Below are 15,958 nucleotides of genomic sequence, written 5' to 3' on the forward strand. Positions count from 1 at the left end.
AAGGACTTGGGCCATCCTCCACTGCACTCCCTGGCCACAGCAGAGAGCTGGCCTGGAAGAGGGGCAACCAGGACAGAACCAGTGCCCCGACCGGGACTAGAACCCAGTGTGCCGGCGCCACTAGGTGGAGGATTAGCCTAGTGAGCTGCGGCGCCAGCCAGTTTCTATTTTTAAGCAGTTATTTTCTCAAGATGTGTTTGAAAGGCAGAGTTCAAGAGGGGAGAGAGAGCGTCCACCCACTGGTTCACTCCCCAAATTGCTACAAATAGGGTGGGCCAGGTTGGAGCCGGGAGCCAGGAGCATCCTCTGGGTCTCCCACGTGGGTGCAGGAGCCCCCGCACTTGGACCATGCACTGCTGTTTTCCTGGGGACATTGGCAGGGAGCTGGTTCAGCAGTGAGGCAAACCAGTACCCACCCACATGGGATGCTGGGGTCACAGGCAGCAGCTTAACTCACTGTGCTACAACACCAGACCCGCAAGCTTTATTATTATTTTTTTTAATTTTTATTTTTTATTTTTTTTTTGACAGGCAGAGTGGACAGTGAGAGAGAGAGAAAGGTCTTCCTTTGCCGTTGGTTCACCCTCCAATGGCCGCTGCGGCCGGCGCACCGCGCTGATCCGATGGCAGGAGCCAGGTACTTCTGGTCTCCCATGGGGTGCAGGGCCCAAGCACCTGGGCCATCCTCCACTGCACTCCCTGGCCACAGCAGAGAGCTGGCCTGGAAGAGGAGCAACCGGGACAGAATCCGGCACCCCGACCGGGACTAGAACCCGGTGTGCCGGCACCGCAAGGCGGAGGATTATCCTAGTGAGCCGCGGCGCCGGCCTAAGCTTTATTATTTTAAAGGCAGACAGACTGGTTGATGCCATCAGCTGGTTCACTCCCCAAATACTACAGCAGTCAGGGACCCAGAACTCTCTGGGTCTCCCTCCTGAGTGCAAGGACCCAAGCACTTGGCATCAAAAAGCAGCAGCAGAAGGCCCAGCAGCAGGGAGCTGGATCAGATGCGGGCACAGGACTTGATCCCACCCTGACAGTGTCTTACAATCCTAAATGTACGCTGACCATACTATCCAAACATTCAACTTCTTAATCTGCAGACAAAAAAACAGGTCCATATCAGACTTGTACACAAATATTTCACAGCTTTATTTGTAATGGACAAACACTAGAAATAAACCCAATGTCCATCAACAGGGGAATAAACGAACTGTGCATCACACAATGGAGTGATTCTCAGCAGCCGGGGAACTGGGACGTCACACACACGTGGGTGGATCACGGAACATGACCCTGAGCTAAGCCAGACAGACTTTCCCAAAAGGGAGTAAGTATTTGATCCCACTTATACAAAATGCTGAACAATGCAAACTAAAGCAAAATAACAGCACATTAGTGGCTGCTCCAGGGACAGAGGGAGGAGGAAGAGAGGGGAACAAAATGGAGGGAAGTACAAAGCATGACAAGGCAGCTCTCGGGGGGAAAGACAAGCTCGCTCGACCGCGGTGGGGACTGCGTACGTACGTGAGTGCTGAATGTCAGGCCTCACTGAAGCACTTGGTTTTTTCAATGAAAAGCTGTACCCTGCAGGAGTCTAAGGATGGACACGCACACACCGTGTGCATGGGTTTCTGTTTTGCACGTGACAGACTACGCACGTTCTCATCTGACACTCTGTGCAGCCGCCTTTCTAGGCTGGCAGAGGGCCGGCTTCGCCCCTTGAAACAGCAGCACAGCACACGGTTAGGATGTGCCACGGCTGAGCGTTCAGGTTACGCCTGACTTGCTGAAATGAATGAATTTTGTAAATACTTAGAAGCACATGCAAAGGGTAATCCTCTACAAAAACTCCCTCAGAGGCAACCTCAAACTGTTGTTCTAATCTTTAATAAGGTCACTGAATTTAAGGTCAATGTACAATCATCAATATATCTTTAACATTGTTTTGAATGTGAAAATCAAGTGCTTTAACATCAGAAAAATCAAATACTTAGAAGTGAAATCCAACAGCAAAAGGTTGTATAAAAGCTATGAAAATTATAGTAAAGATCTAAATAAATGGATGTGCTGTATTCATGGATATGATTGTGTCAGGGATGTGACTTCTCCCCGCCATGCCTTAGATGTCATGAAATCTTCATAAAAATCCCAGGTTTCCATTGTTGCTGTTGTTACTGAAAGTGAGCAACTATTCAACTATGTGTGGAAAATGCAAGAATGAATAATAACAAATAGTCTTGAAAAACAACAAACCTGGAGTAGCAGATGCTGAATTATTCTTTATCTGAGTGGCACTGCCCCGAGGAGGAGTCAGTGTCACACTAGGGCATCTGATGACCACAGGCAGAAATACTAACATCTCCCTGACAGCACACACAAACACATCCCACATGCCTCTGGGCTTAAATATGACAAGTAACTCACGGTTTCTAGAAAGTGATTCACGACCTTGGGGCAGGCAATCATTTCACAAATAAGACACACAGTCACTTTACCACTCCAAGGAAAACAGTGGATAAACTGGAGCAATGAAGGCCCTGTGTTCATGGGGAGAGAGCCCAGTGTAAAAGCAGGACAGAGTTAGAAAAGGCCGTAGTAACTCTAATACCGCTCAGACACACACATTACCTAGGTGATATCGCCTGTAAGTAAGAAAATGACAACCCAGCAGAAATGCAGGCACAGGCAGGCACTGAACAAGAGGCCACCCGACTGTGTAGTGTATTGAGGTGCTGGAACATCCTTCAGCGGGGAAATGCAGTCCTGATTTAAATCCACTTCCAGTCGCCGAAATGGCGGAACTCGGGTGGACTGTGCCAGATGCCGGTGAGGGGCGGCTGGAGCGCTCCTCTGCTGCTAGTGCAGCTTTAGAATGGTGTGACCACTTGGAAGATTTCTTGTGGTATCTTCCAAAGCTGAACATAGGCATCCCCCCTGACCCTAGAGGTGTGTGTCTCTACACACACATGTAAGTGTGCAATGTGGTATGCTACACTTCTTAGATACATACAACATAAATGCATGTGTGTATACCAAAACACATGTCCACAATATGTTTAACACTTGCAGCAACCCAACACCCACCTACACTAATACAACATGCACCATATACCCATGGAAACTTACTATGGACATGGATTAATCCCACACGCGTGATGGTGACAAGAGAAAAAATGCCGCTCAAGTTCAAAATCGGGCAAACTGCTGGTGACAAAATGCTAGTCTCCTTTTGGGGAGAGAAGGTAACGAGGGGAGGGGTAGAGGTGTGAGCACCTGTTTCTTGGTAGGAGTGCTGCCCAGTGTGTTCCTTCATGAAAACATCTGTCTGTAGGTCACACATGAACCATGTACATGTAAGAACGCTTTCCCATGCCCTCACCATAGTCTCTCTGCAGACTACAGCAGATGAAATAGGCATCTCGTTTTGATTTGTGTCTCCTTAGTAACAGGATCAAGTTTTAAAAGATTTTTAAAAGGCGATTCATTCCTGAAATCGAGAATAAATGTTGTTTGGTATTTATTGTGGCCTGTTACCATAGCAACAAATGTGCTATTATTGGAAGGAAAACTTAGGCACTGAAATAAGCCTTACCCAAACCTACCACACCAAAACAACAGGGCAGAGAAAAGGTCTTTGTGGGAGGCCTGCAAACAAGCGAGAAGAGACAGAAACGTGTGCCAAGGTAGTGCTAGGTGTTGCAGGACTGCAAACTGGTAAATGACAGCTTGACAGGAGTTGCCCAAGTTGTGCAATTACTTCCACTGTGAGACACCAATGCCACAAAGGGACTCGCACAGAAAATGTCCTGACCCTCCCTTATACACAGCAGCCCAGTGTCTACAGCCTAGCACAGGGAACTAGGATCCTCCCCGCAGCGCTAACCGACAGCACCAGGCCTGTTTCAGAGATACTTCCGAAAGTGCTACATGCAAGTTTGACCCTAAGGGTCTCTAACACTGAGGCAACTTGACAGGTCAGTGGTCATGTATATGGATGGAGGCTCTAACTTAGCCAAGTAAACTTTTAAATTGGAAGACTTGTTACATAGACAAATGCACACCTGTACTTCCAAATTAGGGTGTTCCTAAGTGTTGAAAACACCCTTATCAGCTGGCACCATGGCTCACTAGGCTAATCCTCCGCCTAGTGGCACCGGCACCCTGGGGTCTAGTCCCGGTTGCTCCTCTTCCAGTCTAGCTCTGCTGTGGCCCGGGGAAAGCAGGGGAGGATGGCCCAGGTGCTTGGGCACTGCACCCCATGGGAGACCAGAAGCACCTGGCTCCTGGCTTTGGATGGGCACAGCGTGCCCGCCGTAGTGGCCATTTGCGGGGGTGAACCAAAAGACCTTTCTAACTCTGCCTATCAAAAAAGTTTTATCAGTTGTAAAACATTGTCCTCACAGGTATTAAGATGTAACTGTAGATGATCACATATCACATTAGTACTTCAACAAAACATGTTTTGATAAGACAGTATTTGTTAGTGCCAAGTATCAATTATGAAAGGACTTCATTTTCCTGAGCCAGGCTGGATGTGGACATCACCACTTCCTTCAAAGATGCTCACAAGTTCCTTTAATGACTCGTTATCTACCAGAGTTCTTGGCGAAGCAGCGACAGCTGTCAACACGTAATAGGTCTTTATCCCCAGGTGTCAGCAGCAGCCTCTGCTCTAGCATCAGTAGTGTCTTAGGTTGGCATCTGGGGCAGGAGCAAAGCCAGATGTTTGTTCCACTATTTCTCCTTTCGCTGACGGAACTAAAAGTTCGTCCTCATTCTCCTGCATGCAACAAAATGTCAATTTGCAAATATTCTTTCTGGTCATCCACCCCAGAACACAAGTACTGGTACAGACCCCTTTGTTGTTGTTCCTAATGTTTAAGAAAACACCCTCAGGCTAAGAACATTTTTCAAGACAAATCAACTGCATTTTAGTTGTAAAGTTTCCACTGAAGGTAGTTGATCCTGAAAGGTTTTTGCCAGTGCCTGGGCATATGACTTACTCTCTTCCAGCCCCCAGATGTTGGCGTTGGGCATGGTGCTATCCCCACGGGGCTAAGCTAGCTTTCTAGTCTCCATTATCTTCCAGATCTAAAAACCCACACCCATCACTTCTACCCTTCCACATTACCTTCACTGCTTCTACTTATGATTGCTCCTTTTTGAAAAAGGTCAAGGAATCCTTGTGGCTTGACTGTTAAATCTACAAGGCCAACTAAAGAATTCTTTCAAAAGCAAATTCACATAAACCTCCACAAGCCAGACTGTTAAGTAAAAACATGGCTCTTTTTATATGAACTCTTCAAACTCCTGCATTCGGGCACTAGTTTCAGTGTGGTTTACGGCCCACAGAACCCTGCATCCGATGAGTGGTTTAAGAAATGTAGTGCTATAAATTCCTTCATTTACGCTTTAAATGCAGCAGGTTATCTGTCCACCTTATAATGGCAACAGATCCCCATCACCCTGAAAACCTCTTGGAGGTTGCTCCATGTGGACAGGGTGAATTGTATGTAATGGTCTTCAGCTATCACATGAAACAGCAACTCACAAAACCTGACTTATTCTACTTGTTGACACATGCTTGAGCTACACACTACCCAGATACTACTAGGCCGTTAACTTGCTAAGTCTTTGTGCTAAGAGCTTAACCTGGAATATACATGTAGTGTCAATCCCTTTTTTTTAGGAAAGACTCAACTATAACAAGCATTTACTCACTGAAAAATGTGTATTTCCTGGCATATGTCAATCTAGAACTGTATCTTACAAATACACATGCAAGTATCTGGCAGAAACCATTGCAAGGATATTCACTGTGGAACCAATCAGAACAGCAGGGCTAGAAACTACTTGTCTAAAACTAGTACACTGACTTTTGATATATCAAGTGTTTATCACTACTCAAATCTAAATGCCCTCCATAAAGTGACATACAGATACCTGAACTACCTGGAGACGACACTGCACCGAGATGCTCCTGGGCAGCGGGACTGCGGTGCCACTGTCTTCATGATGGCACCTGTCACTGAGACAAGGTTTAATTATGCTCCTCTGCTTCTGCCCGTTGCAGGCAAGCAGTGTGTAGTCGTACCTTGGCCTACAAAGGATGATTATGACCCACTTGATGCCTTATGTTACTGTACAACACAGAGCCCCATGCTATAAAGCGACCCACAGTTATACTTGTGTTAAATATGCATGTAGTACTTCAATGATTTAAATAAATATGTTGCTATCTGGTCTGGAAGGCAGGACGTGTAATCAATTGAGATTAGTGTTCTTCATATCCAAATGATAAAACATACACCTTTGAGAAAGGCTGAATGATTTACTGAAGAAAAGGGGGGCGGGGTCCCTCATATTCAGGCAAACAATACTGCCAATGCATTTGGACTTGAGATTTTATTTTAGAACTATAAAGGATGGAGGCGTGATAATATTTGGCATTTTTAATTTAGGTTTGTTTTATTTAAGTTTAATGTTAATTCCATGCTGTGTTTCAGTAAGAACAATACAGATTCTGTATCTGTGGCTCCAGTCAGATATCCAGTAGTACAAATTAGCTTCAAGTTACACATACTGAACAAAAGAGGTTGAGCGAGCGAAGGAGGGAAGGGGGGGCAGGGGAGAGGAAAGGAGAAGAAACAAAGAATTGAACACGCATGCAGGCTTTTCCATACCACCTTCAATGCTAACCTGCTTCAGAGGGAGAGAAAAGTAGGCAAGAATGAGCAGCCACGGATTGTTGAACTGTTACCAGCACCATGCTTGTCAGCAACACTTCAGCAGAGTTTGAAACACTTTTACAGCAAAACCATTACAACAAACTCTCCCAAACAATCTTTAACCACCTCAAGCTAACATCCAATTAACTTTAAACATTGGTATAAAGCCGATTTAAACAAGTAGGAAAAGGAAAAATGATCCCACATATGCCTCTATTGTGTGCTTAACCTCTCAGCTGCATTACCTAGAAGTCTAGTGACTTTCACGTGTAATTTCCATTTCTAAGGGTGACCTCCCCACATCTGGCACGGAGACAATACAGTAATGCTGAAAAGGCCTCTACGCAGTCCTGTTAGTGTCTTAAAGAACCTAAAAGCTGGGACCAGTAAAATCCACAGAAATTCACTCTTGCCTTTAAGAACTTTTGAAAACTGTTTAAAAAAAAGGGGGGAAGGGGGGGGCAGGAACCTAAATTCTGAGACCAAATGTAAAAGTCAGATTTGGTGGTTCTCAGTGACAATGGGGAATTTCCAAGGGGTGGGATGGGGAGGGGTGGGGCGGTCAGAGCTGGTTTCTCGTTGGCTTTTATGTCTCACTGATTTTCATCTTCCACATCCTGCAGCGCTTCTTTATTCTGCTCTTCACCTGTAAAGCACACAGACAGGTAATTAGCAGTCACATGGTTGTCACTCCAAGCATAAAGACTCACTAAATTTGCTTTAACTGGTATTAAACACAGACAGGCAAAGGACTTCTACCATTCTTGACACCTGAGACGCCTAAGCCAGAAAGAGCTGCTGGACCGCAGAACTGATGTGGCCAATCAGAATGAAAGAAACTGAGGCACAGTAAAACTCACTGTGTTTATGCTACAGAAGCTCTTTAGACAGCCAAAGTAACGCTTTTCTTAAAATGGTTTTCAAGCTTTTGTATCAGGTCAAAATACTCTTTCTCAATAACCTCACCTTCAATCAAGTGTGTTTTCGCCTCCCCCTCCAATCTACTTTACCCACAAGCTCAATATTAGGCTTCAACATAATGTGGACCAAGTGGAAAAATACTCCAAAGTAGTATTTTTCCTTTTTTTTGGGAGGGGGTGTAATTCTGTGGTAAATGAGTATTTTACATTTTGTACACTGGTCAGGTCACATCGAACTTTAACCAGGAGTGAAACAGCATGCGCAAAGTAAACCAGATCCCCTGAGGTTATTAAAGAAGGGCATTTGGACCAGTTCTCATGCTATTTCTCTTTTCCTCTTGAACAAGATAGCCTGTGGGATCTCAACTGCGCTATGATGACATGCGATAGAAAGCCAGCCTCTTCCCTGGAGGGTCACCTACCTATTACTATGCCTTTAAAAAGTCAGCCATAATAAGGAAGCATGCAGGCTCAAAAGTTATTCTTTCGTACTTATAATCACTTAAAATTCCTAGCTACTAGTTTCCTATCAGTAAGTGGAAAATCAGCCTGACAATCACAGGCAATGTGCTAAGACTGCCTGCCTGCAAATGTGAAGATCTTACACGGAGAATAATAGCTTTTATAGTTTTAAGGACCTCAATTTGATTATCGTTAAATAACACTTTTAATCACTTTAAAATCCCTTGTGACAAAAATGTCTGAAATTAATGTGACTCTAGGGGGCCAGTGTTGCAGTACAGCAGGTTAACAGCCTGCTTACAATATGCTGGCATCCCATACTGGAGTGCCCTTCCAAATCCCTGGATGCTCCACTTGTGCTGGGAAGTCAGCAGAGGATAGCCCAAGTACATGGGCCCTCGCCACCCATGTGAGAAACCAGGATGGAGTTCCTGGCCTGGCCCAGTACTGGCTGTTGCAGCCATTCGTTGACTGACCCTGAGGATGGAAAAAAATTCTCCCTCCCCTGTGCCTTTAAAAGACCTCCTTTTAGTCTGTTTTTAAGTGACTCTGTAAAAATTAAGACATATGCAAAGACAACCATTTATTGAGGAAAGAACTAATGGACACTCAGTTGGTATCCAAAGACCAATGTTTGCAAACTTTACAACACAGAGAACTTCACTCTTAACAGCAACACACCACGAAAATATAGTTAACATACATACAACACTAGAACACACTTGAATTCACTCGTAAGCAACCATTAGATTTTCCAAAAGCTCCAAGTAATTCTGGCATAAAAAATATCAGGAGTCACACCCAACCAGGGGTAGCAGGCCATAACTGTTTAAGCAACTGATAATATGCAGGCATGATTAGTGAAGAATCAAAAACTAAAAGCAGAATTCACTGTGCTATGATAATGACTTACAAAACAGTTTTAGGAAAGGAAGAGTTGAATTTTCCTTTAGGAATCTATATTGCAAAGGAGAGAGTGAAGGAGAACAATCACATGAAAGTAACATTGTAAGAAAAATAAGAGCAAGACAGGAAAACATTAGTGATATATATATATATGGTCTTGTTAACTTTGTATAAACATCACACACACACACACACACACAAAATCATCAGACCAAGCCTTCCTTTGACTCTTAAAGAGGATGGAACAAATTCCTCTTGACAGGTACGTACTGGGGGCATTCTTGGCTATTGTTCTAGATTTTGGAGTGAGGTAAAAGGACTGAAATCACTTGATGAGAAAAATGCAGTGATTCCAATACACATTAACATACTCTATAGTTACAAAACGCTTCAAAGTGAATCTTTCCTTTTGAAATATACTACTTTAATTAGCCAGTACCAAAATAATTTGATCTTTAAACTTAATACAAGTAACATCCTGGAAAGCTCCCAATTCCATGACTGTTATCTCACTAAATGTAAGCAAAAAAACTCAATTTATTATATTAACTTCTTCAAGGAATGAAAATTTCTTAGTACCTGTACATATCTGTGAATTTGTCAACAGATTACCTGAATAACAAAAGTGACTAAAAAACTTCACCAAAACAATGTTCCATTTGAGCCAGCACTGATGATGCTGGCATCACATTCTGGAGTGCTGGTTTGAGTCCCAGCTGCTCTACTTCCAACACAGTTCCCTGTTAATACCCCTGGGAAAGCAGACGATTGGGTCCCTGGAAAACGAGACCAGGCTGGAGTTACTGGTTTCAACCTGGCCCAACTGTGGTTATCTGGGAGATGAAACAGATGGAAGATCTGTCCCTGTTGCTCTAATAATGATCAAAAAAAAAAAACCACACACACACACAACCACTACTTATCAAACCCTCCACATGCTACCCTTATGAGATTAGAACTGAGAGGGACTTGTGAAGAGTCCACAGCAGTTTAACATTTTTCTCAAAAGTCATTAATAGAATTTTCAAGTTAAAAGGAACCTGTTGAGAAATGGTACAGTGCTTTTGAGCCTCAGCAGTTGATAGCTGTGTAGAAAAGAACTGCACAGAAGTCTGTTACCTAGGTCATGTGTGCCATGGGTCTTGTGCCAATCCTGAATCAATGCTAGTGGGAAAAAAGCTGTCACCTAATTCTCACACTTGTAACCATAATCTAAAATCAGCCATAAACATGACTCAATTCCAGAGCGGAGGGTCTGACAACATACATACCTTAATACCCACTCTGAGAGTTATCTGTAAAGGCACAGAAAAACTCCAGGACTGGCACAGCAGCTAGGATCACCATCTCTGCTGGTTTGTGAACCCAGCTGTTCCACTTCTGATCCAGCTCCCCACTAGTATGGGAAAGTGGAAGATGGCCCAAGTGTTTAGGCCTCTGCGCCCATGTAAGAGACCCAGATGAAGCTCTTGGCTTCAGCCTGGCCCAGCATTGGCTGCTGCAGCCATCTGGGGCGTGAACCAGCAGGTGGAAGACAGCATCCCTGCAACAGGTAGGGTAGTGCAGTGGATTAAGTCACTGCTCAGGACACCTGTGTTCCTGTCAAGACTGCCATGGCAGTGGAGGATGGCCCAAGTCCTTAGCCCCTGCACCTGCATGGGAGACCAGGAGGAAGCTCCTGGCTTTGGATCGGCACAGCCGGCCGTAGCAGCCATTTGAGGGGTGAACCAACGGAAGGAAGACCTTTCTAACTCTGCCTGTCAAAAAAAAAAAAAAAAAAAAAAAAAAAAACAACAACAACCCTGCCTTGGGATCAAGTCCCACCTCTGCTTCTAATTCAGCTTTCCGATGATGCACACCCTGGGAGGCAACAAATAATGGCTCAAGTACTAGAGATCACAGTTCCTAGCTTCAGACTGGCCCAGTCCTGGCTAATGCTGGCATATGAAGAGTGAATCTGCAGACAGAAGCTCAATCATTCCCCTCTTTCAAATAAAAATTTGAGGCTGCCACTGTGGCAAAGCGGGTAAGCTGCCACCTGCAGTGTCAGCATCTCATGAGTACCAGTTTGAGCTCTAGCTGCTCCACTTCTGATCCAGCTCCCTGATAAGCAGCGGAGGATGGCCCCTGCACCTACATGGGAGACTTGGAGGAAGCTCCTGGCCCCAGATGTTGTGGCTATCCCAGCAATGAAGGTCTACCTCTTTGAAGTAAACAAATTTTTTTAAAAAAATTTCTGGTTTAACCAACAAAAGCTAGCCTTAGAAAATGCAATATACAATTCAGTTTGGGTAACATTCTGAAAAGCCTATAGCTAAAACTGACAAACAACTTTTTCACCAAGAACCTACAACCCCCACCCACCCAACTTGGTAAAACTGTATCATAGTGGTCAATTCATACTTAGGTTTGTCCTCCTGTCCACTTCCTTCAAATGATCAGCTTTGGACAAAAATTGTTTAATGTTTATTTTAAATGTAGACACCTAAATCTGTCATTGATTTTTAATCTCCAAAAATCACCAATTTTGTCAAGTAGCAACCCATCTCCAACTAAAAACCTCTCCAAACACTGGACTGCACCAGAAATCTCAAATGAGGACCTCAGAATATTCCACGTCACTGTAGCCTCCAAGAGGGTAAAAGTAGTTCCTTCTCAAGGAAGAGTTCCACAAAGAAAAATTAAATATCTACTGATAACATCCCATTTTAAATGCAATTACTGGATGAACTATTCTCTAGAACAGTGTTAAGTAAGAATTTTAACATTACAGTTTTGGAGTCTTTGGATATTAAACATAAAATCTCCTTTGCCTTATAATTTTATAGCCCAAATGGAGAATTTGCACTTTGGTAACATTTCTTCTGCAAAAACAGCTATTTAAAATTTGACATTTTAGAGGTCAGGATGTGGGTCTGACTAGATTCTAACTGAAAGCATGTTTAACTTCAGCATTTGCTTACCATCCCCCTGCATGTCTGAAGTCCATAGTGTCAGATTATCACGTAACAACTGCATGATAAGTGTAGAGTCCTTATAGCTTTCTTCACTCAGCGTATCCAGTTCTGCAATTGCATCATCAAAAGCTGCTTTCGCCAACCTGGAAGTATTTAAATAATTATATCATAAAAACAGAACTAAAAATTATGTGAGTTAGCAATTTTCCCCTACAGAGTGTAGATCTAACTGGAGAAAATTAACTGGGAATAAAAACATTTGAAGCACTACTTATTATGAGACCTAACAGCATATGCCAAATTCCATCGTAAACCAAGTCAACAGTTAGCTTTGGGGCCAAAAAAAGGCCAAACAGAATTCAGGGATGTTTGATCATATAAGCCATTGAATACAAATTAAATAAAGCAGCCATATTTACTGAAAGCTACGCATACCAAATAATGGTATCAGTAACAAGGAAACAAAAGACCATCCAAGTCCCCAATGAACTTAAACATCTAGGGATGGAGGACTGAAGTTAGGAATGTAGTGCTATTCTAGAAAAGATTGCGCAGGAACCCAAGAGCAAATAATGAAGAAGTAAAACTTGAACTAATCGTACAAACTTCAGATAAGGCATGAAGGTAAGCTGGAATCGGGTGTGTGTCAGCAAGACTGGACAATCAAAAAGACTCAATCATTATTAACTATAGCTACTTCAAATTAAATAATATTAGGTTGCATTGAACTGAATCCAGTTTATATTCACCTCTCCTTTTGTAGAACATTCCATCTACTAGTCCACTTTCTCCAATCTTTTCAACAGTTTCATTTGCTGCTATAATATTTATTGTTAAACTGATAGATTAGGGACTGGCACTTCAAGACTGTGTGTTAAACCCCGCCTGCAATGTCAACATTCAGTGTACACCGGTTTAAAGTCCTGGCGGTTGCTCCACTTCTGTTACAGCAACCTGCTAATGTGTCTGGGAAAGCAATAGAGGGATGGCCAAGTGCTTGGGCCCCTGCACCCATATGGGAGGCCTGGAAGAAGTTCCTGGCTTCAGCTTAGCTCATTACTTGCCCTTACGGCCATTGGGGGTGGGGGGTGGGGGTGAATTAGCAGATGGAGTATCTCCCTGTCTCTTCTCAGATATAACTCTGCTTTTCTAATAAATGAATCGATCTTTTACTTTTTTTTTTTAAACAGGTGTTGGTGAAAATGGAACCTTCATGCACTCATTGCTGACAGAAGGTAAAATGGCACAATCCCTGTAGAAAACAGTTGGGCTGATTACTCAAAAAGAATTATCAAGTCCCTGTAATTCTACTCCTAGGTGAAGTTTAAAACAGGGCCTCAGATACTTAGCACAAAATGTGCATGGCAGCATATTCACAACAGGGCAAACGGTGGAAACAAATTCAACTACCAACCAAAGTCATTCAGCCATGAACCTTGAAACTGTTAAATGAGGCAGACAAAAAAGGATAAGCACTATTATTACTCCACTTATGTGAGATACCTAAATGAGACAAATTCATAGAAAGTAATAGAAGTTACCAGGGGCTGGTAGAAGGGCAAAATGAAGAACTGGTAAGTTACAATCTATTTGGGGTGGCTGGAACAAAAAAAATTTTGAATTAAGAGTGGTGAGTTACAAAATACTGTGGACATACTTAATGTCACTAAACTGTACACTTAGTGTTACAAGTCCTAGATGTTTCACTTCCAATCCAGCTCCCTGGTAATGGGTTTAGCAAGGCAGCAGAGGATGGCCTAAGTGCTTGGGCCCTTGCCACCCATGTGGGAAATGTGGACGAAGTTCCACATGTCAGATAAAATTTTCAATTTACCAATAACAACTTCCCATAAATGTAATTATCCTAATGCGTATACCAGTGGGTTGAGATGGGCCTACCTTTATTACTATTCAAAGCATTTTCAATATTGTATAGACAAATCCAAAAAGGCAATCCTATCTTCCTTTGTACCTTTCTCACGTCTGCACTCAGAAGTTCTGTTCTCAAGGCCGGCACGGTGGCGTAACAGGTAAAGCCACTGCCTGCAGTGCCGGCATCCCATATGGGTGCCCGTTCGAGTCCCAGCTGCTCCACTTCCGATCCAGCTCTCTGCTGTGGCCTGGGAAAGCAGTGGAAGATGGCCCAAAGACTCCCAGGTGGGAGACCCAGAACAAGCTCCTGGCTTATCACTGGCACAGCTCCAGCCGTTGCGACCATTTGGGGAGTGAACTCTCTCTGTGTAATTCCTTCAAATAAATAAACCTTAAATTTTCTGTTCTCTTTCATGACTTACCTGCAGGCACGGTCAGGGGAATTAAGGATTTCATAGTAGAATACAGAAAAATTGAGAGCGAGTCCTAAACGAATGGGATGCGTGGGTGGAAGTTCTGTCATTGCAATATCACTAGCAGCTTTATAAGCCACTAGGCTGTTCTCTGCAGCCTCCTTCCTGTCATTTCCTGTGGCAAACTCGGCCAGATACCTGTGGTAGTCCCCTTTCCTACAACAACACAAAGCGAGGCAAAAAGCAGAATTAGGAACAATGGTTTTTAAAGAAAATAACTTTTTCCTATGTTACTTAAGATAAGTGACAAAGACATATTGTTAGACATACTTGAAGATTTTTAAAGGCACTTTAGGAATGACTGACTTACAGTTTTTCCCATAAAGATTTCAAATTACCTGATAACAAGCAAGTAAAACAGTTTACTAGTCAGGACAAAATTTCTATCTATTATACTGTGAAAAATAGCACTGTAGAACCTGCGAAAGCTAATACATTTATATTCTTACATTTTTTAGCAATGAATTTGCAGATGAGCACTAAAAAAAATTAAGTTGAAACTCATTCTGTCCCCTGTAAGAATCCTTCTAACATTAAATATTCTTCGGGCCAGTTCAAATCCTGGAAGCTGCTCTTCTGATCCAGTTTCCTGCTAATGCTCCTAGAAAGGCGATGGAAGATGGTCCCCCCCCAAGCACTTGGGATCTTTTACATCAAAGGAAGAGGGATGCACAATGCAGAAGGAGGTCCAGGCTCCTGGTGTGGGCCTGACCCAGCTCTGGCTGTTTAGCCATTTGGTAAGTGAACTAGATAGAAGATCAATCAATCTCTGTCTCCCACCCTCCTCCCTTTCAAATACAAAAAAAATCAAAAATCCACATAGAAAGTCATGATTCTAAGAGGGTCAACTTTTAACCTCACATTTTCTCTTCTAATAGAGAACCTACATTTTATAATAGAAAACCTTGGACTCGCCAGTGTTAGCTGCTGGAATGAGGTGTTTGTCCAGTACATCCAGAATGTCACAACAAATTAACTTTAGCTCAGTCTCAACCTGGAGGGGGGAAAAAGAGATTAAGTCTAGAAATTTTATATAGTATTATACACATATGCAGGCACACACCCTCACAGTACAGTTACAGCATTGCTAATGAGTATTGGGCACTTAGATGAATTTTTTAAAAAAAAGTTAAGCTGCAGAAATCCATAACCAGAGCCGGCGCCGCGGCTCACTAGGCTAATCCTCCGCCTTGCGGCGCCGGCACACCGGGTTCTAGTCCCGGTCGGGGCGCCGGATTCTGTCCCGGTTGCCCCTCTTCCAGGCCAGCCCTCTGCTGTGGCCAGGGAGTGCAGTGGAGGATGGCCCAGGTGCTTGGGCCCTGCACCCCATGGGAGACCAGGAAAAGCACCTGGCTCCTGGCTCCTGCCATCGGATCAGCGCGGTGCGCCGGCCGCATCGCGCTGGCCGCGGCGGCCATTGGAGGGTGAATCAACGGCAAAGGAAGACCTTTCTCTCTGTCTCTCTCTCACTGTCCACTCTGCCTGTCAAAAAAAAAAATAATAATAAAAAAAAAAAAAAAAAAAGAAATCCATAACCAGTTACCTCATCAAAAATGTATTCAATGTAACTGCCATGCTATCAATGCAAAAAGCTGAAAATGCACATGTTCACTTGCTCTCCCATTTTCTATTCACAG

The 15,958-nt window shown here is 43.5% G+C and overlaps 2 protein-coding genes across 10 annotated transcripts in view; one reads left to right on the forward strand and one right to left on the reverse strand.

Moving 5' to 3' along the window:
• The window catches only part of DOC2B (double C2 domain beta), a 95,037-nt gene that overhangs the window by 42,390 nt on the left and 36,689 nt on the right, over positions 1–15,958 (forward strand). For 7 of the 8 annotated variants that reach the window (XM_089317580.1, XM_089317583.1, XM_089317579.1 and 4 more), the window contains exon 11: positions 532–6,768. The gene's annotated coding sequence lies outside the window, so the exon portion shown is untranslated. Of the gene's footprint in view, positions 1–531; positions 6,769–13,166; positions 13,212–14,874; positions 15,059–15,958 lie in introns of those variants that run through there. The other variant, XM_089317584.1, reaches the window with a different exon arrangement.
• Positions 6,446–15,958, reverse strand: part of YWHAE (tyrosine 3-monooxygenase/tryptophan 5-monooxygenase activation protein epsilon) — a 46,219-nt gene continuing 36,706 nt past the window's right edge. The window contains exons 3-7 of one of the 2 annotated variants that reach the window (XM_070061174.2): positions 15,209–15,315; positions 14,271–14,477; positions 11,983–12,119; positions 9,027–9,070; positions 6,446–7,377 (exon numbers count right to left, since the gene is read on the reverse strand). In XM_070061174.2, coding sequence (XP_069917275.1) covers positions 9,063–9,070; positions 11,983–12,119; positions 14,271–14,477; positions 15,209–15,315 — 459 coding nt within the window. In that variant the 3' untranslated portion in view covers positions 6,446–7,377; positions 9,027–9,062. The remainder of the gene's footprint in view (positions 7,378–9,026; positions 9,071–11,982; positions 12,120–14,270; positions 14,478–15,208; positions 15,316–15,958) is intronic. The other variant, XM_002718890.6, reaches the window with a different exon arrangement.

This window comes from Oryctolagus cuniculus, chromosome 17, assembly GCF_051225735.1.
Source record: "Oryctolagus cuniculus isolate XC-2025 breed Fujian yellow rabbit chromosome 17, ASM5122573v1, whole genome shotgun sequence".
NCBI classification, from domain to species: domain Eukaryota; kingdom Metazoa; phylum Chordata; class Mammalia; order Lagomorpha; family Leporidae; genus Oryctolagus; species Oryctolagus cuniculus.